Raw genomic sequence first — 23,520 nt, forward strand, 5'->3', positions numbered from 1 at the left:
ACAATGGTGGTTTCCCATGAGTGGGAATTGAATCGAGGTGTTCTCAGGGACATATTTGTAAAATGGGGAGTCCCAACTCTGAACCTTTTCGCTTCCCGGGGCAATGCACAATGTGCCAGGTATTGCTCCAGGGGAGAGGAAGGAGAAGGCTCTCTCAGGAGGCCTTGGTTGCTGTCCCTGAGATGCTTGGCGATGGACTGGATATGCCTGCCAGCACTACCGGACCTGCTGTCACAAGAGAGGGAACGAGTGCTCCACTCAGAGGTTCGGCCTCTCCATCTGACAGCTTGGAAAGTCCTGCCAACTTCCTCCTGAGTCTTGGGGGCCTCTAGGAAGCAGTCCATGCGGAAGGCATATGATCACAAGTGGACTTGCTTCTGTTCTTTTGCTTCATTGCATGAGTTTGATGCCTGTAACCCGTCCATACAAGATATATGTAATTCTCTGTTGGCTCTTAAGAGTCTGGTTTAAAGCTTTCCTCACTTAAAGTATATTTGGCTGCCATTATGGCACGTCCCCCCGCAAACCAGGCTTCATAGTTGAAGGACCCAGTGGTAAAAAGTTTCCTGAAAGGTTTATCACATATGTTCCCAGATGATTCTGTCATGTCTCCAGCCTGGGATCTTTCGGTGGTTTTGGCCAGTCTGATATGGCCACCCTTTGAGCCTTTGACTTCCATTGATCCATGTCTCCTGACCTGGAAGGTCGCCTTTTTGGTGGCTGTTACCTCCGCCAGGAGGGTAAGCAAGTTGAGGACTCTGAGGATTGACCAACCATACCTTCAGTTCCATAAGGACAAGGTTGTGCTCAGGCCAGCTGTCCAATTCCTGCCCAAAGTGGTGTCCATGTTTCACCGTTCATCCCCTCTCACCTTGCCAGTGTTTTTTCCAAATCCTTCCTCAGATGCAGAGAGGAGGTTACATCATTTGGATGTTCGAAGGGCATTATCCTTCTATGTCCAGAGGTCTGCTAAATGGAGGAAAACTCCCTCCTTGTTTGTTCTGTACAAAGGGCTGCGTAAGGGTCTCCAGCTCTCGGCCCAGTCCATGTCTAGGTGGATAGTTTCCACAATTGAGCTTTGTTATCAATTGGCTCAGTTACTGGCCTCTTTGCCCAGTTACCCCTGCTAACTGGGCAAAGAGGCACCTTTTACCGTGGTGATTCTCTTTATTTAGCAGGGGGAGAGTAACTGGCCCTATCCACCCCCAGCACAGTACTTCCAGTGACTGTTGCTGGTGTGTGTCTTATGTTTCTTTTTAGAATGTGAGCCCTTTGGGGACAGGGAGCCATCTTATTTGTTATTTCTCTTTGTAAACCGCCCTGAGACATTTTTGGAAGGGTGGTATAGAAATTGAATTATTATTATTATTATTATTATTATAAACAGTTGCCTGCGACAGTTAAGGCACACTCAGGCCTGTGGTGGCCTCTGTGGCCCTTGATTGTATGGTCCCACTGGACACTATATGTCAGGCAGCTACCTGGGCTTCGTCCCATCCATTTATCTGTCGGCATGCTATTGATGCCAGGGCACGGAATGATGCTGTATTTGGCAGGAGTGTCCTGCAGTCCATTTTCAGTTGATGTATTTTTTTTCCTGAAATAAATAAATATTTCGGGCAGGTTACGTCTTGTTTCTGTCTTCCCTCCTCCTTGGGTGCTAGTTTGTTATGTGCCCATTGGTGTAAAAGACAGAGACCACGTTGAAGAACCTGTAGTTTTGCTTGCAATGAGCAGAAACAATTTGGAAAACAATGAACCGTGATTCAGTTGGATAAAAGAAATAAGGGAATCAATTACTTCTAGGGGACTGATGGGCACCAAGCAGATGAGACTGAATGAAGTTCATGCACACAGCCTAGAGTTTGGTTTTGTTGCCTCTAGTGTTCTGGGTCTATGTTTCTTATGGCTCCTGTTCCTCTGAGGTGATATATAATAGTGGTATTTTTAAAAAATATAGTTTCTCTTGACCAAATCCAACAAAAGTTTGACTGAATTAATGCCCTTAGTAACAAAATTTGCATTGCAATCCTATGACTACTCTGCAGTAAACCCCACAGTGTTCCTTGGGGTTTACTCCCTAGTAAGTGTATTTAAGAGTTACAGCCTTAGATGATTTATTGCTTAATGCTATACCGTTTCTTATTTTCAGGTTACTCATTTTGAATTCTAGGGAGCTTATCAGCTTATTGTGAAAGATTGAATATAAGGGTTGGATCCTAAGGTTCCTTTCCTCTGGAGAAAACAGCTTCCTCCAGAGAAAAGAAATCTTATGCTCCAACCCATTGTATTTGAATGACAAAGATTTTTTTTTAAAAAAAATTGATGCAGCTTGTCTCTTGAAACTGAAAAAAATCTTGATTCGACTTTTAGTAACTCATTCGTCTACTGGAACAGATGATTCGTTGCTACGGGGATTGCCTGCTCCAAATCAGAACAACCAGTTTGTTATCCAGCTGTCCTCCATACCAATGTTAAGTGCATGTTTCAACAAACTCTTCTCCATGCTACAAGTCCATCATGTTCAGGTATGCAATTCTCACTCCTGAAGTTTGTAGAAAATTTGCCATGTTAGCTTCTGAGAAAGAGAAACTCATGTTGTTTGTATCAAATTTTACAGGACTGTTTTTGTGCCTTTCAGCTACTTTAAAGCAGAAACATTAGTTAGGAACATAGGAAACTGCCATATACTGAGTCAGACCATTGGTCTATCTAGCTCAGTATTGTCTTCACAGACTGGCAGCGGCTTCTCCAAGGTTGCAGGCAGGAATCTCTCTCAGCCCTATCTTGGAGAAGCCAGGGAGGGAACTTGAAACCTTCTGCTCTTCCCAGAGCAGCTTCATCCCCTGAGGGGAATATCTTGAAGTGCTCACACATCAAGTCTCCCATTCAGATGCAATCAGGGCAGATCCTGCTTAGCTATGGGGACAAGTCATGCTTTCTACCACAAGACCAGCTCTCCTCTCCATTAGTTGATGGCACTGGTTTATCAACTTACACACACAATTTTGTCTTTCCAGTTGTGTATTTCAACTAATTATTACAGACTTAGACTGTGAGCCCATCTTCTTTTTTCTTTGGCTATGTAAATCACTTTGAGAATTGTTTTGGTTGAAAATTGATATATAAATATTTTAAATAGTAAAAATGATCATAGAGCTGTCTAACTCTGAGACAGACCGATAAAAAAAGAGGAGCATAATTTTTAAAGAGAAGCTAAACTTCTCTTTAAAGAAGAGAAGTTTGGAAGTATGCTTTATATAACATCCTTACATTAGTCAGTAGAAAGAAGCTTCTAGTTTTTATTGTAAAAGTTTATATATGTATATATCAATCTATCGGTTTATGCATATGGTGCCTCTGCAGGTACTGTGGTGATTTAGGAAAAACAATCTTGATTGAAATATAAAACTTAAAACTATGGCAATCCCATAAGCCCAGACTGTAAAACAGTTTCATCAATTCCTAGAATTTAAAAAAAACACCATGCCTCCCTTGATGCCTTGCATCAAACCATGATTTGTATTGACTATTGTTTGAACTTCCAAATGTACATCAGGTAAGCCATCATTTCATAACAGCCTTGTGGAATCAGACCCAAGGCCCATATAGTCCAACATTCTGTTACCCACAGTGACTCACCAAATGCCTTAGGCAAGAAGTGAAGACATGCCCCCTCTCCTGCTGTTATTGCCCTGCAATCCTGCCTCTGAGCTTGGAGATAGCCTATAGTCAACAAGACTAGTAGCCATTGATAGACATGTCTTCCATTAAACCCCTCTTATTTCTCTGTATACACACCATGCATAATTTTATTGACCTCTATCATGTCTCCGCTCAGTTGCCTTTTTTCTAAACTCAATAGCCCCAGATGTTGTAGCCTTGCCTCAAAAAGTGCTCTAGGTCCCTGATCATCTTGGTTGTCCACTTCTGCACCTTCTTCAGTTCTATAATGTCCTTTTTGAGATATGGTGACCAGATCTTTACAAGGTATTCCAAATATGGGCCACACCCAGTGTTCTCTCTAATTTTTAATGTCTGTGTGTGAAATTAGATTTGTTCTGGGCGGCAGTATCAAAGCAGTGTGTGCACACATGCATTCAGGGTGGGGCCTTCCTGATTCAACCTGGGCGGGATCTATAATTGAGCGGACATAAAAAAATGTATGAGCATGTGCACATGCGCACGCCTCGGAGAGAACACTGCCTACACCATAGATTTGTATTTCCTTGCTGTGTTACTTTGGAGTTTCCTAGCATGAGGTCGTTGGTCCCAATCCTAGACATGTTTACTCAGTAGTAAACCTCAGAAAAATTAAAGCCCCTCTCTGTGCTTTGCTGAAGACTGGGAGGGAGGGAAGACAAAGCCCACATTCTTGCCTAGGATCTCTGCTGGTCCTGATCCTTATGTATGTTTGTTCAGAAGTAAGCACCAGTGAAAGCAGTGAACTTCTCAATGATTTATTCCAAGCTTTGCTGAGGGGCTTTGATGCTCCCTTTTTGAGAGGGGTGGGAGAAAAGAGAGAAAGGGGATGGGGTGCAGGAGGCCATGAAAGGAAAGGGAGAGGTGAGGGAATGGTTATTTAACTATACAAGTGTCAGAGTGCTCATAGACTTGCCTTATCAAACAGCTATGTTCAGAACCAGAAGCCCCTCCCAACTCTGACTTTGAAGAGACATTAGAGCATACTCTGCACATTTACATTTGCTCTTTGCCTACTTGTATTGATCACAGTGGGCAATTCAAGTGCGTTTTTCAAATGTGAAAAATGTCAGGACCTTCAGGCAGATGGTTTGGATCTCATAAGGGATAGAATGTTCAGGGCTTATAATAGAAGAATGCTAAAACAACTTTTTATCTTAATATACTGGAACTATTGTGCTAGTATAATGAGGATATTATAATATTAGTAGTTCTATTTTCAGTCCTCTTTCATGGAATTTGCCTTTTTCACAGCTGCTCCACACTTGCTGCTTGTCTACCTTTTGTTTTCCATCTACTCAACCCTCAGCTTTAGAAGTGCATGCTTGTCTCCATGGGGTAGCAGTTCCTGAGGTGGAGAAATGGCCAGAACTGTGGGTTATCAGTGGCTTGTAAATTCAGACATAATAGCATGCTACCATTAATGCAAACTTGCTTGCAAACCAGCTTCAAACCATGGCTTGATATGCTGGCTTGTAAACTGGCATGAGCGAAGACATAATGACAAATCATAGTTTGGCTTTACAGACCAATGGGGCTCTTTACAACTTCGGAAGAGAAAACATATCTTCTGCTAGAAATATTTTTATTTTAAAAATGGTATAGAACTCCTGAAACTTGCCTTCAGTTTCCAAAAGTAAGCATTACTTTGTACTATTATTTACTACTTTGGCAGGAAAACAATGATCTATTCCAAGGTTAAAGGGGTGATAATGTTTGGATGAAATCTCAAGCCATCCAATTATTGCAGATTGTCAAGTTCTCAATTCCACAGTTGCTTTGTTCTAAATAACTCTTCAAAATATCAACCACTTGTCATCCTTTAGCTCGAGTCCCTTCTACAGTTATGGCTCACATTAAGCCTGAATTCTGGGTCCACTGGGACTAAGGACAACTGCACTGACATTTTCCTGTATAATGCCAATCGGACACCTGTCATTCCTTTAAATCAAGGTGAGCTGCATGCGTGTGTGTGTGTGTGTGTGTGTGTGTGTGTTGCTTGGGATAAGCAGGAACAATAGGGAGAACAGTGACCCTTGATTCATGTGGATAAAAGAAATAAGGGGCCAGTTACTACTAGGATGAGCACCAAGCAAATATGGAGACTGAATGAAGTTCGTGCACTCAACCTAGAGTTTTGTTGCTTTTGATGTCCAGGGACTATGTTTCTTGTGGCTCCTGTTCCTCTGAGGAAGAATGTAAATATTCTTTCTGAAAGGCCTTGTGTCCATTGCTGTATCTGGAGCCAGAACACTATTTCTGTCAAAGGGCCCAAGTTCTTCTTCACTTAACTAGATAATAGCTGCTTCACATGTTACCAAACCCCTATATGGAAGTTGAGTCTGTGTAGGAAACTGCTTGATTCTTGCAAATAGATCATAACCTGTTGCAAACATGTTGGCAACGTGTAAAGTGGCCCTAAATGATGAGAGTGTAAGATGTGTAAAACAGTAGTTCATCTGCCCATTGCTGCTTTGGGTGGACCTTTTGGATCTACTAAAGCTGATGTTCTTGGTAAAGCAAAAAACCAACAAATGATAGTTACACAGTCTTTAAGTTCCTTTAAGTTCACCCTTGGAGGAAATAGCAAAGCTTAGCTAGAATTCTTGAAGAATTCCAAGATTAACTTTTGTCCTTGGATATGAGTGAATTTGTAAATGTTTTCCCTTTCTCACATCAGTTTTATCTTGTGCACACATGTTTGTTACTAGCATTGGTCATTTATTTAGGATGTTTTCTAGATTGGGAGATTTTGAAATCCAGATTTCTGGCATAGTTGTATTTGACAGGTTTTGTTGCCCTAAAAAGTAAGATTTCCTTTTCAAATAACTGAAGTCTGCAATAATACAAACAGTTGCAACTTGCAGTTGTGATATGCTGTGTGTTTGTTTGTTATAGCATCAGTAACTAGCTTCCTGACTGTCCTGGCATGGTATCCGAATACCTTACTGCGAACATGGTGCCTTGTACTTCATAGTCTCACCCTCATGACGAACATGCAGTTCAACTGTAAGTGTCTTTGAAATATTGCACTTATGAAGCCTAAGTTTAAAATGGAATTATTATTTGATTTTTAAAAATAGTAAATTATTGAATTTGGTTCGATTTTGATTTGAATGAAAGTAGGCATCTGTGCTAAGTAGCTCATCTAAGTCACTTTCTATATACACTTTGTATATACTCGAGTATAAGCCGATCTGAATATAAGCCGAGGTACCTAATTTTACCTAAGAAACCAAAAAACTGATTGACTCGAGTATAAGCCTAGGGTGGGAAATGCAGCAGCTACTGGTGAGTTTCAATAATCAAAATAAATGCCAATAAAATTACATTAATTGAAACATCAGTGGGGTATATGTTTTAAATATTTATTTCAAAGAAAAAACCATGAGTCTAAAGAACAACTGCACTACATACTGGTATAGGCTCATTATACGGTAGGCTATGACAGAATCATCTTTAAAGAAACACTGTCAAGACTCAACAGTGAAGCTTTCCAAGTTACAGTAACTATAAAAGGACTAAACAAACCTAACTTTAGTAAACTAGCTGTGTAAGTGGAGAATAGGCTCAACAAAAACAATATGGTATCAACAATGATACCTTAAGAGTACTACCTCCTTAGCTCAATCAGCAACCATGCTAAAACACAAAGAATTAAAATCCTTCAAAACTGGATTCCTCCTCCTCATCTGTATGTTCAAACAGAGCTTCAGCTGGTGTGAGGTCATCAGCATAAACGTTGTCATCACTGAGATTGCAGTCGTCACCATCACTGCTGCCATTCTCATACAAAGCGCTGTCTTCACTGCCATCCATGGCATTACTAATGCCACATTTCTGGAAGGTGTGTTGCACCATGTCTTCTGGAATGTCTTCCCATGCATCTCGAACCCACTTTGTTATTAATTCTATGTCGGGCTTCATTAGATTTCCACCTTTTGTCAGTCGGGCTTGACCAGATGACATCCATTCATACCACATCTTTCGCACACGGTCTTTGAAAGGTTTATTTAAAGACACATCCAGGGGCTGCAATACAGATGTAAGCCCACCTGGAATAACGGCCAAAGTAACTTGGCAAGACTTTGCCAAGTTTTTGATGTCATCAGATATGTGTGCTCTGAACATATCCCAAACTAGTAATGATGGTTTTTTCTTTAAGGCTGCTCCTGGTCGTCCGTTCCAAATTTCTTCCAGCCATTTTTTTGTTCCTTCTTCATCCATCCAGCCTTTAACATGTGTGCGCACAGTAATTTGTGGTGGGAATTTGACCTTTTTAGGCAAGGTCTTTCTTTTAAAAATAATGACAGGCCGCAGCTTGGTTCCATTAGCCAAACATGACAGAACGACTGTGAAAGGGTTTTTTTTTCATTTCCTGTCGTTCTTAGGAAAATAGTTTTTTCTCCCAAACTTGCCACAGTTCTGTTGCTTGGAAGATCAAAAGTCATGGCTGTTTCATCCATATTCCCAATATCTCCAAGGTCATAATTATGAATCCTTCTTTGTTTTATAATGAATGAATGGAATGACATAACTTTTTCTTCAAGGTCTTGTGGCAACTTCTGCGAAATCTTTGTTCTTTGTCGCAAACATAGGCCAAACCTATTCATGAAGCAGGTACACCATCCTGCTGATGCAGCAAATTTTTCAATGCCTGGTGCTTTATATTTGTCATCCTTAACCATTTGAAGAGAACGTAAGCGAATTCCCATGCGTGTTACGCAGTAACCATTTTGACGACACTCCATAACCCCTTTATGCAATTCAGTCTCTAGAGCCCCATAAGAAGTCGTTAAACCACGTCGAGCTTTTTTAGCTTTTGGAATCTGTTCCAAGTCAGCCTTCATTTTCCGCCACTCCCTTACTTGTTTTTCGTCAACACAAAATTCCCTACTTGCAATACTGTTATTGCTCTCTTCTGCTCTTGACACAACCTTGAGTTTGAAACTAGCTTCGTATGACCTGCGTTTTCGTTTTGGTCCAAGATTATCCATTTCTAACAGGTTAAAAAAAGAAGACGACTTTGTAAAAGAACTTTATGGTAATGCCCCCCTCCCCCACACACACGCATCTTAAAGAGCCGGATGCTCTTCTCTCTGCCTACACTGAGCTGTTGCCACAGGTCAGGATACAAGGCTGCAAGTGAGGGTACAAGGCTATTGCTGCAGGTCAGGGTACTAAGCTGTAACTGCGGCGCTAGTAGTGACGTCACTACTAGCGCCGCAGTTACACAGATTAGTACACAATAGTACTGCTGTATCACCAAGTCTGCCCCGCGGTTGAAGTCTATTAGGGCAGTGTGTGGCCAAATCTAAGGGAGCCGCTCCTGCTTCCCTGTCCTGCTGTATCACCAAGTCTGCCCCACGGTTGTAGTCTATTAGCACAGTGTGTTGCCGCCATCTAAGGGAGCCGCTGCCGCCTCCCTGTAATTCTCTATTACAAAGTCTGCCCCAGGAACCAACATCTGTTTGGGGGTAGCGGCAGGAACCGGCATCTGTGAGAGAACAGATGCTTCTGTGGCCGAGCAGGACAGAGCAAGCACTGCACAGTGCAGGGTAGAAACCACGTGTGCGGCTTCTTTCGGCTGCGGGAAAGCAGGGGACACAGAACCGGAGCAGCGGGACAGATGGAGCCCATTGTGACCAGTATGTACTTTATTACAGGGGGACATTTTAGCACTGGCAGATAGATGACTCAAGTATAAGGCAAGGCTGATTTTTTCAGCACATTTTGGGTGCTGAAAAATTCGGCTTATACTCGAGTATATACGGTAAGTAAAAGCCTCCTTTACCTTGACATCAGATACACTGGCAATGAACTTAATCTATGCTGTAGATTATGTATGCTCTAAATCAAATCCTATTTTGCTGAGTTCAGGTTAAAGATTTGAATTAAAAATAATAATCCCACAATTGTTACCCAGTGAAAAATATGGTAGCTTTGATCCTTATGAGAAGGAGAACAGTACTCTGGTTTAGTCTGCACAGAGATCAAGTAAGCTAACATGAATTGGTTAGGAAGAAAATGTATACATTAAAGTAATTAAAATTTACCTTGCAAAATCTGAAACAGGAAATGTTGAGGCTTGCACAGGTACTTCTACATGGGCTTCAATAACAATAAAGCAGATTGTTATAAAAACATTTTCACAGAAGTTGAGCTACATTTTTGGCTGGTGCCATATGAAAAGAGTTTGACCTGTTCTGTAGCATATGCAAAAAATATAATTATTTTTGGATTTTCTTCTTCATCTTAAAGCTGGTCCCAGCAGTGCCATTGCATCTCAGGAAAGTACTGCCCAGCTGTTGGTATCGGATCCCAACCTCATTCATGTTTTAGTGAAATTTCTTTCTGGAACTAATCCTCATGGAACAAACCAACATAGTCCACAGGTAATGTTACTTAATAGCAAGCATGAATTGTCCCTTTTGCTAAGCATGGTCCACCCTGGTTTCCATTTGAATGGGAGACTACATGTGAACATGGTAAGATATTCCCCTCAGGGGATGGGGCCACTCTGGGAAGAGCATCTGCATGCTTGCACACAAAGGTTCAAAATTCTCTCCCTGGCATCTCCAAGAAGCTGCTGCCAGTCTGTGTAGACAGTACTGAGCTAGATGGACCAATGGTCTGACTCATAAGGCAACTTCCTATATTCCAGGGAGAAACCCAAAGATGGACAGGGAAGATTTTAATGGGAGTAGAGCTGGTCTTGTGGTAGCAAGCATGAATTGTCCCCTTTGCTAAGTCTGCCCTGGTTTGCATTTGAATGGGAAACTGCATTAGTAGTCAGTGTGCCCTGAGAGGAAGGCAAGAAAGGAGGCGTCCAAGCCAGCAAGCTCTTGTCCTCAGCTCCTGAAAAGACCAACAGCCTGAGACAACAATGTTTTTAATCTTATGTAAAAAAAAATTGTTCTTTAATATTGTAAACCACTTTGGGTGCCTTTGTCAAGGCAGAAAGGCAGTATAAAAATGCAACAAATAAATCAATGCATTTGAGCCCTGTAAGAAATTCCCCTTAGGAGATGGGGTCACTCTTGGAAGAGCATCTGCATTCTTTCATGCAGAATGTTCCAAGTTCCCTCCCTTGCGTCTCCGAGACAGGGCTAAAAGAGACTCCTGCCTGTCAGCTTGGAGAAGCCATTTGCCAATCTGTGTAGACAATACTGAGCTAGATGAACCAATAGTCTGATTTGGTATAAGGCAGCTTCCTGTGTTCCTAAAAAAGCATAAGAAATTATTGCAGGCATTTGGCTCACCTAAAGGTGATGAAAAGCTCATAATGTTCCTAATATATTACAAATTTAGTGTACCACATCAGTGTTAACAGATAGGTATGAAAAAATGCCTATGTTTATATCTTTTAGTTTGGCCAATTGATCTAGGAAGTGGCTTATTTGGAAGGAATACTTGCTTTCCCTAGGTTGCTAGGCTAGTGACTATCTACAAGGCCTCATAACGTGCCATACCAATCTCTGTTCATTGTTAACAATACTCTAACAGTATACTAAAATTACAATTTTTGAGAGGCAGTGCTGATGTACTCCAAGAAATTGGCAAGAATTGCTTAAGAGTGATATGCATTGTAAACCGGGCCAGCCTATCCACTAGGCGAACTTGGTGGCCGCCTGTGGTGCCATGCAGGGAGGGGCACCAATGGCCTGGGTCACATGTGCCACCCACTGGTGAGTGCGCATCATTGGAGCCAGCCAGGCAGCCACAGCCTCCCCAACCTGCCCACCCACCCACTTTCTCTCTCTCTCTCTCTCTCTCTCTCTCTCACTCTCACCACCTCTTCCTGCCGCAGCACATATAATAATGTTGCCGCATCACATATCATAGCGTGCAATGGGAAGCCCAGAAGCAGTCGGCAGTGGAAGCAGTGAGTAGAGTTGGTGAGGAGAACAAGTGGGCGGGCAACAGGGACCTCCCACCCACTAGTTCTCCTTGCTGGTTCTGCGGCCGGCATAGCGAGTTTATAATGACATTGCTGCTTTTCATGGCATTACCATTATAATATGCTGCAGCTGGCCAGCTGGCTGCCCAGAAGTAGTGGGAGCAGCGTGTGGAGGCAGCAGAGTGAGCCTGGTGGGTCATGGGAATTGTCTGCCTGATGAGAGGCACCCACGAGGACAAAGGATGCAGGGGAATGCCAAAGCCAGGCTTTGCGTGGGCCACCCTAATCTTTGGACTGGCCCCAATTGTAATGGTTGTCTCATGTGGAGACTGGCACACTCTGACCCTGTAACTTTGAATTTTTATCTCTTCTCTTTTTAAATTATTTTATTGTGTGGGGTATGATACTGAGTTTGTTTGTGTATTCAATGTGGCCATAAATTGGATGTATGATTTGAGTTAAGAGTTGTAATAAATTGGGAGGGTGAGGGTAAATCAATGTATTATCATTATTATTGTTTTTATTGTACATTGTATTTTGAATGCTAAATTATGGAGATGTATGTTTAATAGTAACCAAAAAATGAAGGTATGAAGTGGGTAGTAGACTTGTGTTGAATACTTCAGTCCTTAATACTTGTACTTGAAAGTCAGTCCAGTTGAAATCAGTGAAACATAGTTCTGAATATGTTTTATGATTGGATTGTAAGACCATTCATCCATACTGTGATAATAACTTGGGAATTATTCAAGAGAATGCAATTCTCCAGAGAAGCAAATATTAGTAATGCAAGTATTTCTTTATCTTTTTTTTCCAGGTTGGCCCAACAGCCACACAAGCTATGCAAGAGTTTCTTACTCGTTTACAAGTGCACCTTTCTTCAACATGCCCTCAAATGTTCAGTGAATTTTTATTAAAATTAATACATATTCTTTCAACGGAGAGGTAAATTTTTATTCAGTATTGATAACCTAAGGTTTAAAGGTTGAGTTGGAATCCAAGTTTTAGATGTGGGTGTGGGGAGTCAAAACGGTTATACAGTATATCTTGTTTTTAGTGGGCAGCATCTAGATTAGTCATGACTAAGCACTGTTGGAATCAATGGCACAAATTAGTCATGATTAACTTAAGTCCCATCAGTTTCAACTTTGTTGGGATGAACCTAGTTGAACTTAAATAGGACTAACTAAGTCTATATGCTGCCCCACTCGTGTTTTATTTGGTTACCTGTGTTCAAAAAATTATAGTAGAGATGAGTAAGAGTATTTAAATTTCAGAAAAGCAGAGTTCTTGAATTTAATGCCATGGTGAGAAGAAGAAAGCATTCCCCTTCCTAATATTCATTTCTCCCTGTCTTCAAGAGTTCGTCTGCTTCCAAACATAGTTTTGAACACTGCTAAACTTCATGATATTTAAGCTTCTCAGGGTGGCATACAAGTAATAAAACAGTACAAATTAGCAAAATGTTATACTTTTACAAGCAATTATTTCATTGCATGAATATTTCACTACATGAGCTGAAACAAACTCTATTTTATTCATCTCTAGGGGTGCTTTCCAGACTGGTCAGGGGCCTCTAGATGCACAAGTGAAGCTTCTGGAATTTACACTTGAGCAGAATTTTGAAGTTGTTTCAGTTAGCACCATTTCTGCCGTTATCGAATCAATCACCTTTCTGGTGCACCATTATATCACGTGTGCTGACAAAGTGATGTCTCGCAGTGGCTCCGACAGTTCAGTGGGTGCTCGTGCGTGTTTTGGAGGCCTTTTTGCTAATATCATCAGGCCAGGAGATGCCAAAGCAGTCTGTGGAGAGATGACGCGGGATCAGCTTATGTTCGATTTGCTCAAGCTGGTCAACATTCTAGTGCAGCTGCCACTTTCAAGCAACAGGGAGTATAGTGCTCGAGCTCAGATGGCAAGCAGCACTACAGACAGTGTTTCTGATGAAGAGAAGGTTTCAGGTGGAAAGGACAGCAACGGAAACAATGGCAGTACTCAAGGCTCGACTGCATATGTTGCTGACCTTGTCTTAGCTAACCAGCAAATTATGAGCCAGATTCTATCTGCTCTGGGTCAGTGTAATAGCAGCGCTATGGCAATGATAATCGGTAGGTATTTTAGAAGTGAGTATAATTATCTAGGATGTGCCTGAATTGTAATTTGAAGCGCAATTCCGTGACACATCCCCACACCTTTAAGACTTAGGTGAGCAGGTACATACCTGCTCCTCCGCCGCTTGCTGTCACTTCCTCTGCCTTTTCTCTCTGAAATCTTGTTCTGAGTTCATCTTTCCTTCCTGGGTAGTCTCTCCCATTAGGCAGTCTTCCCTTCGTTTTCTTGCATGCTGGCATGTTACAGGGCTAGTCCGGTTTGTCTTTGTAGGCATGGAGATTGACAAAGTGGTGGCTCTTAGAATTTTAATTTTGAAGAATGCAGTATATTTGGATATTCCCTGTTGCTGGATGAGGACATCTCATGGGTTAGCCTTCCCACATTGCTCCAGAGGCAGGGCTATGCAAAGTAGTATTCCATTTTCTCACAGCGCACTTCAGAAGCCCACAGATACATCTATTTGTAGCACCAAACAATGCCAAACTACCATGGTTCTTTGCCCATTTCCTGTGTGAGGGAGTGGAAGCAATAGACACCCTGTCGACACCCTGGTTGGGTGTTGCTGTATGCTTTTCCTTCAGTATCTTGTCTGATCAGCTGGTTACTCTGCAAAATTAACCTGTACAACGCAGAGGTCATCCTAGTAGCACCATGCTGGCCGAGGAGACCCTGGTTCCCAGAAATTCTCCATTTCTCAGTGTATCATTTCACATCTTGGCTCCTTCCAATTTCATCAGATAAACTACAATGCCCCATTTTTCACCACAGTTCAGCTTGCTTAAGGTTAGCTGCTTGGAGACTGAGAGGAACCTCCTGAAACAAAATGGCTATTTTGACAAAGTACTAGACACATTCTTAGTTTCCATAAAAGCATCTAGTAATTTCTTTCATGAGACTTTTTGCATTGGTGCAGAAGAAATCAGAGACACAAAGAAACCTCCAGTCCCGAAAATCTCCTAGGTTTCCTACAGGGTGGCTTAGATAAGGGCCTGAAGGCAAACACACTGAAAAGATAAGCAGTGGAACTATCAGGGCTTTTGGCCTTGAATCCCGACAGGAACATTTGATCCAGTGTCACCTTTACACCATTTCTCAACGTGGAACCTACATACAATACTCTGGGCTCCACAAGGCCCCTCAATTTGAGCCCATCGCATCTATCCCGCTTGACCTACTGTCATATAAGTTGGCCTTCCTTGTGGCAAGTGTTTCAGCCAGGTGGGTGTCTGAGTTGCAGACCCTATCTGTAAAGTTCAGACTTCAAGCCCTATCAGCATATTTTCCCCAGACTCAGTATGTTTGATCCCAGATCCGTCCTTCGTGCATAAGGTCCCATCTGTTTTCCTCTGATCCCAGGATGTTATCTTACCATCATTCTGCCCCAACCCCACACATCCATCGGAACATGCTTGGCACAAGCTGGATGTTCAAAGATATTTGAAAGTCTACATCTGGCATATTGAGCCCTTTTGGTCCTCTTATGTCTGATTTGTGTCTTTACTTATTTTCTTGGGTCAGAAGGTCTCCATATCCACTATAGCCAGATGGATCAAGGTTTGCATTTCACTGGCTTACAATACTTTATAGCTGCCAATTCCTTTGCATATTTCTGCTCATTCTACCAGAGCAGTGGCAACAATGACAGCATTTTTAACTTATGCACCTCTTTCAGAGATTTGTAAAGTGGCAACGTGGTCATCTCCCACCAGCCTTTACAAGGCATAAGATGGACATACATCACTCAGCAGAGGCCGCAATCAGAAAAAGGGTGTTGCAGCAGGTACTCCCTCTGCGGTAGACCCAGGTGCTCCCACCCGTGATTATCAGCTGTGTCATGTCTCATGAGATGTCCGCATCCAGCAGCAGGGAAAGGAGTATTGGTTACTTACCGTGAAGGCTGCTTCTTGCTGCTGGATTTGAGGACATCTCGGCCCAGCCACTTGGGCTGCCTGGGTCTACTGCAGGGACTATCCACTTACTTACTTACTTAATTTTAAGGAGTTCAGAAGTTGGGTCTTTCCTCCACAATCTGTTTTTCACTGTTCCTGTTAGCTCATCTGTTCTCTTGACTTGGCTGTTCAGAACTGGGTGGGGGTTCTCCTTCTCAGGGCTTTAAAGCTCTCTTAGTTATTTTGTATAGTCCTGCTTCTAGAGCATTGTGGGAAGGGTAACCCACGAGATGTCCTCAAATCCAGCAGCAAGAAGAAGCCTTTGCGGTAAGTAACCAATGCTCCTTTTTCTCACAAATTGGAATAGTTTGTGTAACTTTTTGAAATATTTCATCTACATCATTATTTCTTCAGCAAACTGCCATAATTGTCTAGGTACTCCTTCCTATTAACAGCATAGCAAACAGCTGAACAGTAATGGATCTAAAGATGCCACTGTTAGCCCACTCGTTTTCCTATTTGTTTGTTTGTTTACTCATTCATTCATTCATTCGTTCATTCATTACATTTGTACACCACCCCAAACTTTCGTCTCTGGGCGGTTAACAATAGCATAAAGCAAGTTTAAAAAATACAAAAACTTAAAACAATTTAACAATTTAAAAATCATCCACGAATTAAAACCTTAAAAATTTAAAGAACGGAAAAAGCTTGGGTGAAGAGGTAGGTTTTCAAATGCTTTCTAAAAATTGTCAGAGATTGGGAGGATCGTATCTCAGTAGGGAGTGCATTCCACAGTCTCAGGGCAGCAACCAAGAAAGCCCATCCCCGTGTTAGCACGAGCCGAGCTGGCGGCAACTGGAGACGGATCTCTCTGGACGACCTCAGTGGGCAGTGGGGCTCATAATGAAGAAGACGTTCTCTTAGATACCCAAGGCCTAAGCCATTTAGGGCTTTATAAGTTATGACTAGCACTTTGTATTTTGCCCGGAAACCTATTGGCAGCCAATGTAACTCTATCAACAAAGGAGTGATGTGGTCTCTCCGAGATGACCCAGAGACCAACCTGGCCGCTGCATTCTGTACCAACTGAAGCTTCCAGACTACATACAAAGGCAGCCCCACATAGAGCACATTGCAGAAGTCAAGTCTGGAAGTTACCAACATATGTACCACTGTTTTGAGGTCGTTCATCTCAAGAAACGGAGGCAGCTGGCGTATTAGCTGAAGCTGATAGATAGCCTCTCTGGCCACCGCCTCAACTTGAGATACCAAGGAAAGGTGTGGATCCAGAAGTACTCCCAGACTGCAGATCTGTTCCTTTTGGGGAAATGTGATCCCATCCAGAACAGGGAGATCAAAATAGTCTCTAGAGTTCTGACCCCGCACAATAAGTACCTCCGTCTTATCTGGATTCAGCTTCAGTTTATTCTCCCTCATCCAGCCCATTACTGCTTCCAGGCAAGCATTTAGAGAAGTTATGCCATCTCCTGAAGAAGTTGACATGGAGAAGTAGATTTGGGTGTCGTCAGCATACTGATAACACCCCGCTCCAAATCCCCTGATGATCTCTCCCAGCGGTTTCATGTAGATGTTAAAGAGCATTGGAGAGAGTATGGAGCCTTGAGGGACACCATACTTAAGCTCAGATTTCAAAGAGCAACAGTCTCCAATTTACACCATGTGGAATCTGTCCGAGAGGTAGGAGCGGAACCACTGTAAAACAGTGCCCCCCAGCACCCTCAGACGTTCCAGAAGGATACTATGGTCAATAGTATCAAAAGCTACTTCTTGTGGTAGCAAGCATGACTTGTCCCCATAGCTAAGCAGGGTCTGCCCTGGTTGCATCTGAATGGGAGACTTGATGTGTGAGCACTTCAAGATATTCCCCTCAGGGGATGAAGCCACTCTGGGAAGAGCAGAAGGTTTCAAGTTCCCTCCGTGGCTTCTCCAAGATAGTGCTGAGAGAGATTCCTGCCTGCAACCTTGGAGAAGCCACTGCCAGGCTGTGAAGGCAATACTGAGCTAGATAGACCAATGGTCTGACTCAGTATATTACAGTTTCCTATTTTTGAGAGGAGAGCTGGTCTTGTGGTAGCAAGCATGACTTGTCCCCTTAGCTAAGCAGGGTCCACCCTGGTTGCATATGAATGGGAGACTAGGAGTGTGAGCAATGTAAGATATTCCCCTCAGGGGATGGAGCTGCTCTGGGAAGAGCAGAAGGTTTCACATTCCCTCCCTAGCTTCTCCAAGATAGGGTCGAGAGAGATTCCTGCCTGCAGCCTTGGAGAAGCCTCTGCTAGTCTGTGAAGACAATACTGAGCTTGATAGACCAATGGTCTGACTCAGTATATGGCAGCTTCCTATATTCCTATGCTCCAAAACCCATGAATCGGTCATTTAGAGAGGAGAGCTGGTCTTGTGGTAGCAAGCATGACTTGTTCCCTTAGCTAAGCAGGGTCTGCCCTGGTTGCATATGAATGGGAGACTTGATGTGTGAGCACTGGAAGAGATTCCCTTCAGGAGATGGAGCCGCTCTGGGAAGAGCAGAAGGTTTCAAGTTCCCTCTCTGGCTTCTTCAAGATAGGGCTGAGAGAGATTTCTGCCTGCAACCTTGGAGAAGCCGCTACCAGTCTGTGAAGACAATACTGAGCTAGATAGACCAATGGTCTGACTCAGTATAAGGCAGCTTCCTATGTTCCTATCCAAAAGGACCAACAGAGGCACGCTTCCTCTGTCAATTCCCAATTGGAGATCATCCATCAGGCCGACCAAGGCAGTCTCTACCCCGTAGCCCGCCCGAAAACCAGTTTGAAATGGGTCTAGATAATGTTCCCATGAACATTTCCATCCTTCCACCAGCCTTTCTCTAACTTTTCTTTTATACAATTAATCTTTATTAATAGTGGGCAGCATCCAGACTTAGCCATGATTAAGTCCCATTGAAATTAAGTTGCAATGGTACTTAATAAAGGCCAAGTAGTCTGGATGTTGTCTACTGACTTCTGCTCAGATAAGGCCAAGTACCCCCTCCCTAGTTTTTTGTTTAAAAAAAACCAAACCAAAACTCAAGCCTTAAGTTCATTTATTTATTCATTCATTCATTCGATTAAAAATAACTTCCTCTGTGATGAGTGACTCTTAATCTCTGAGTGTTGTTTGATTCATCCATAATATGCACTTCTGAGACAATGGAGCAAAACTTCTAGGAAGAAACAGTACTGCTGTGTTTATTTTGGTGGCACAAGCAAGGGAAAAATGATCCATTGCTTTTGCTAATTCTGCCATTGAAACCTCAAAAGTGTATAACACTGGTGCATATGTTCATTACACACCTAACAGCCAAATACGTTAATCAGATTGCCTTACGTGTCATTCCCACTTCAACAGAATATGTAAGAGCAGGCAATTTTGCAGCTTTTTACTTTTGAGTTATTGAAGGGGCACCCAGCATCAAACTATACTTTTATTGTTCCTAGGTGCAAGTGGCTTACATCTTACAAAACATGAGAATTTTCATGGGGGATTGGATGCTATATCGGTTGGAGATGGATTATTTACTATCCTAACAACACTCAGTAAAAAAGCTACCACAGTGCAGGTGATGCTTCAGCCAATTCTTACCTACATGGCCTGTGGGTATATGGGAAGACAAGTAAGTGTTCAGAAGATTAATTTGTAATTGATTCCCTAAGAAACAAGGCCCTGTATGTACTTAAAACTAACAGTGACAAGTCTCTGTCTGTGCACTTACAATCTGAACTACTATAGAATTGTTTCATAGTTGCCAGCTTCTCTGTATTGAGACGAGATAGTATAATCATCATGAACTCATTATTCTGTGTCTTTCCTCCAGGGTTCTCTTGCTACTTGCCAGCTGTCTGAGCCACTCCTGTGGTTCATCTTAAGAGTGCTGGATACCAGTGAGGCACTGAAGGCATTTCATGATATGGGTAAAAGTATTTTTCCTCCTCTCTAGGCATATTGATTGGAAAAATCCTACGTTTGGGGTCCAAATAATAGTTTTATGCATCCACAGTGCATAAACAGAAGTGAATTCCACATGTACGCAGAGAATATCACTGATTCTTCCCTGTCATTTCCCCATTAGTCTGTTCTCAAGGACCTCAACCCTAAAAAATAAGGTGTTCTCTTGGGAGTGGGGGGAGTGAGCACTGTAACTAGAAAAGTCCCGGTGTGGTTGTGGTGTTCTGCATGTGGGTGTGGTGATCCTGGCCTATAGATGTTTATATTATATATTTATATTAAAAACTAAATATTGGCTGCTGAGTGCAGGTCACAAATCAAGCATGTCTCACCAAATTAAAAGTAGAAGCAGCCTAGCTTACCCCCACCCTATAATAATGCATGTTAAGACTAATAATACTTTTTGTTTCACTTATAGGAGGTGTTCAGCTCATTTGCAATAATATGGTGACTAGTACAAGAGCCATCGTGAACACAGCAAGAAGCATGGTTTCAACTATTATGAAATTCCTAGACTCTGGCCCTAGCAAGACAACAGATAGTAGTTTGAAAGCAAGGGTGCTAGCTTCTGAGCCTGATAATGCAGAGGGAATCCACAACTTTGCACCATTGGGTATGTGATGTGCTTTATTCAGGTTGTGTGCCATTTTGAAGGATTGGGATAGGAAGCCTTTTCAATCCCATTAAAAGGGTTTACTTTTGTTTTTATTTAGATGTTTATTCTCCTTTTCAACCTAAGTGCCCAAAGTTACAATACTAATAAAAAATGATAAATGTATTTAAAACCTGCTGTAACATCTTCAGCCATCAGCATCTCGGGTGGAGGAGGCTGGTTGCAGGTGGAATGGCTACAGATGGGTACAGCTGTCACAGGGGAGAGGCTAGGTGGCAGTTGGTTCCAGCCAGGCCAATGACTGGCTCGCCATCTCCTGCCATTGCAGCCTGGTGGAATGGCTGCTGATGGGCACAGCTCTTGGAGGAGAGAAGCCACATGATAGTTGGGCCCAGCCAGGCCAATGGAGGGGTCTTGGTTTTCCAGCCTTTCCCTCTGTTGTAGCCATGTGGAATCTACTTAGATCTGGATAGTGGTTCTAGACATTCATAATAATGGGTTCTGCGCCTGCACAGATCAGCTTCTGTAAGAATTCGTTAGCTCCTCGCGACGCCCACAACTGCCTTCTGCAAATGACTGCAGTACCCTCTAGTGGCGGTTGTGTGTCCTCTCACTCAGTTTCTTGCTGACCGCCATTCGGATCAGTCCTCGGAAACTGTTTGCTCTTCGGAAATCTACTCTTTACTTAAACTATTCCTTAAACGACTACTTGAACGGACATAACTGCTCTCTTGGGATTTTCCCTCTAACTTGACATATTCTTGCACCTTTTAACACGGAACAGACAACGACTCTACTTTCCTCCTTTTCCCTCCCCTAGTTGCTTAATGACAAATAAGCAGTTGAGAGCTGGCCACTGAATTGTGTACTCCCTTCCATTGGTTCCTCCCTACTGGAGCTCACATTCTGTCACTGCTTTCCCGAGTACCATTAATAATTTTTTAGTGTTGCAAAAACACTGTTGTTGGCAGTGCTAAACTACTCATGAGTAATCCCATTGAAACTAATGATACAAATCAGTCATGACTAGTCCTGTTAATTTCAGTGGGACTATTCATGAGTAATTTAGTCTGGATGTTGGCCATTAACATTCTCACCCACCCACCCCAAATCCCAACACAACACACATGGGCATACTCTTGTACTTTGGAATAAATCTACTTGTTTATCTGATCTCCACTTCTGTTGGAATTCTTCACCCAACCGTATTAATGGCAATTGTTTGTTGAAGGGTCAATCACATCGAGCAGTCCTACAGCCCAGCCTGCTGAAGTGCTGCTACAGGCGACTCCCCCACACAGAAGAGCTCGATCTGCTGCATGGTCTTATATCTTTTTGCCTGAGGAAGCCTGGTGTGACCTTACGATTCATCTTCCTGCTGCAGTGCTGTTAAAAGAAATACACATCCAACCTCATCTTGCATCTCTTGCAAGTAAGTGTATTTGGAATATATTTTGTTTAGTTTTCAGCTGAATAGAGACACTTGAAGCTTTATAACCGAACATTTTCGTAAATAAAGGGTCCTCTTTGTATTGTAACTACATGGGCATTTGCTACACATCACACAGCATCAAATTTTGAATCTGGTACGGAATTTGTCTTCTTGAGATTATCAAAATGACCTTTATATAGAAAAGACCAGTCAGCAACTATGTGTCTGATACAGTTCTTGAAGCATAAAGAGGCAGGTTTCAGGAATAAAGGTTTTGGCCTTCTATGCCCCACACTAGTCCTTGCCTTCCATAACTCCTCATCTTTGTTTATCTCTCCCCACTACCCCACTACCCAATTCTTCAATAATATATTACACTGAATTACTTGGTATAGAATTTCAGTCTGGTGTGTTATAGTGTAATCCCTGGTACATAGGTCTCTGTGAAATGAATTCAACAACTGGTAGTTAATGAGAAGGCATCTACTGAATTTGTAAGTAAAAGGAACTATGCAGCAAACTGTTTCAACTAGAATGACATCCAGGATTGTACATGAGTCAGCTCTGACAGTTTAGGTACAGCTTGCATTAGAAATAGCTGCATATTACTTGTTCTTACAGAAATGTTTGACTAAATGTGTGGTGTATCATCCTTTTTCAAGCTAGATCATTGCCTTAGTGCAGCGTGCAGCATGCTCTTATGGTTTCATTCATTGAATATCTTTTTACATATTTTAAGTATATGTAATCAGTTCCTTCAGTTTGCAACTAAGAGCTGAATAATTTTGTGCGTGTATGTGGTTTTGTTTATACAGCTTGCCCTTCATCAGTATCTGTTGAAATAAGTGCAGACGGAGTTAACATGTTACCCTTGTCGACGCCTGTTATCACAAGTGGTCTTACCTACATAAAAATACAGCTTGTTAAAGCTGAAGTTGCCTCGGCTGTTTGTCTTCGCCTTCATCGCCCACGAGATGCTAGCACATTAGGCCTCTCTCAGATTAAATTGCTTGGGCTCACTGCCTTTGGTAACACTTCGTCTGCAACAGTCAACAATCCATTCCTTCCTTCTGAAGATCAGGTATCCAAAACAAGGTACGTATTGTTAGTAGATGTAAGAAGAGGTGAACTATTCTGATGTCTCCTCTGTTATGTACCATATTTAAAATCTTCACTAGTACTGTAAGCTAGAAACCTCTAGGGGGCTCTCATATCTTACTAAATACCTGTTCAAATGTGTGCATAATTTGTGTTTTCTACTATCTGAGCACCCGTCTTCCTCAAGACATGGGTCATTGTAATAAAATTAATTCCTCCAGATAGATGGAAGATCCAGATCCTTAGAGGAAAAAATTCAGCAGAGCAGATGGTGGGCTAAGGATCAGTTGTGATTTAGCAAAAGGTATTTTGGCTCAGAATTAGCATTATAAGCAAAGGTGAGATCAGTACCTAACTGAAAGTGGAAAGTGCTTAACAAATACCAGGTTTGCATACTGGTGATTGGATTTAGTGCAGTTGCTTCATTGTGTTCCTATTAGCTATCCAAGCTAACATCTGTTTGAGTGTATTGTATTTGAACATGAAAATGTGCAGCCCATACAAAATCCTATGCCCTGTCCTGATCAGCACTTTATGACTTGGTTCTTAAAGTTAAATCAGTAACTTGTGTTTGTGAAAATCATCACATTTCACTAGTCCCACATTTTATCAAACATGATTTGACTTTGACTTTACACAATCTCTGCAGCTTTGCAATTCCACAAAATCTGCTAGGTTTCCCCCTTTTTTTGCTTTACAGACACTCACCTCCATAAAATAATTTGTCAGCAATGTCATCACACATTTAGAGATTCTTCGGTTTCCTTCCCATGGTTTAAAAATC

The 23,520-nt window shown here is 42.2% G+C and overlaps 1 protein-coding gene across 6 annotated transcripts in view; it reads left to right on the forward strand.

The window, feature by feature from the left end:
* BIRC6 (baculoviral IAP repeat containing 6) overlaps positions 1–23,520 on the forward strand; it is a 311,771-nt gene that overhangs the window by 160,814 nt on the left and 127,437 nt on the right. For all 6 annotated transcript variants that reach the window (XM_053303734.1, XM_053303742.1, XM_053303763.1 and 3 more), the window contains exons 41-51: positions 2,374–2,528; positions 5,529–5,655; positions 6,601–6,711; positions 9,964–10,097; positions 12,420–12,547; positions 13,151–13,713; positions 19,086–19,261; positions 19,463–19,559; positions 20,012–20,206; positions 21,438–21,638; positions 22,454–22,733. In XM_053303734.1, the coding sequence (XP_053159709.1) occupies positions 2,374–2,528; positions 5,529–5,655; positions 6,601–6,711; positions 9,964–10,097; positions 12,420–12,547; positions 13,151–13,713; positions 19,086–19,261; positions 19,463–19,559; positions 20,012–20,206; positions 21,438–21,638; positions 22,454–22,733 (2,167 nt within the window). The remainder of the gene's footprint in view (positions 1–2,373; positions 2,529–5,528; positions 5,656–6,600; positions 6,712–9,963; positions 10,098–12,419; positions 12,548–13,150; positions 13,714–19,085; positions 19,262–19,462; positions 19,560–20,011; positions 20,207–21,437; positions 21,639–22,453; positions 22,734–23,520) is intronic.

This window comes from Hemicordylus capensis, chromosome 1 (assembly GCF_027244095.1).
Source record: "Hemicordylus capensis ecotype Gifberg chromosome 1, rHemCap1.1.pri, whole genome shotgun sequence".
Classification (NCBI taxonomy): Eukaryota; Metazoa; Chordata; class Lepidosauria; order Squamata; family Cordylidae; genus Hemicordylus; species Hemicordylus capensis.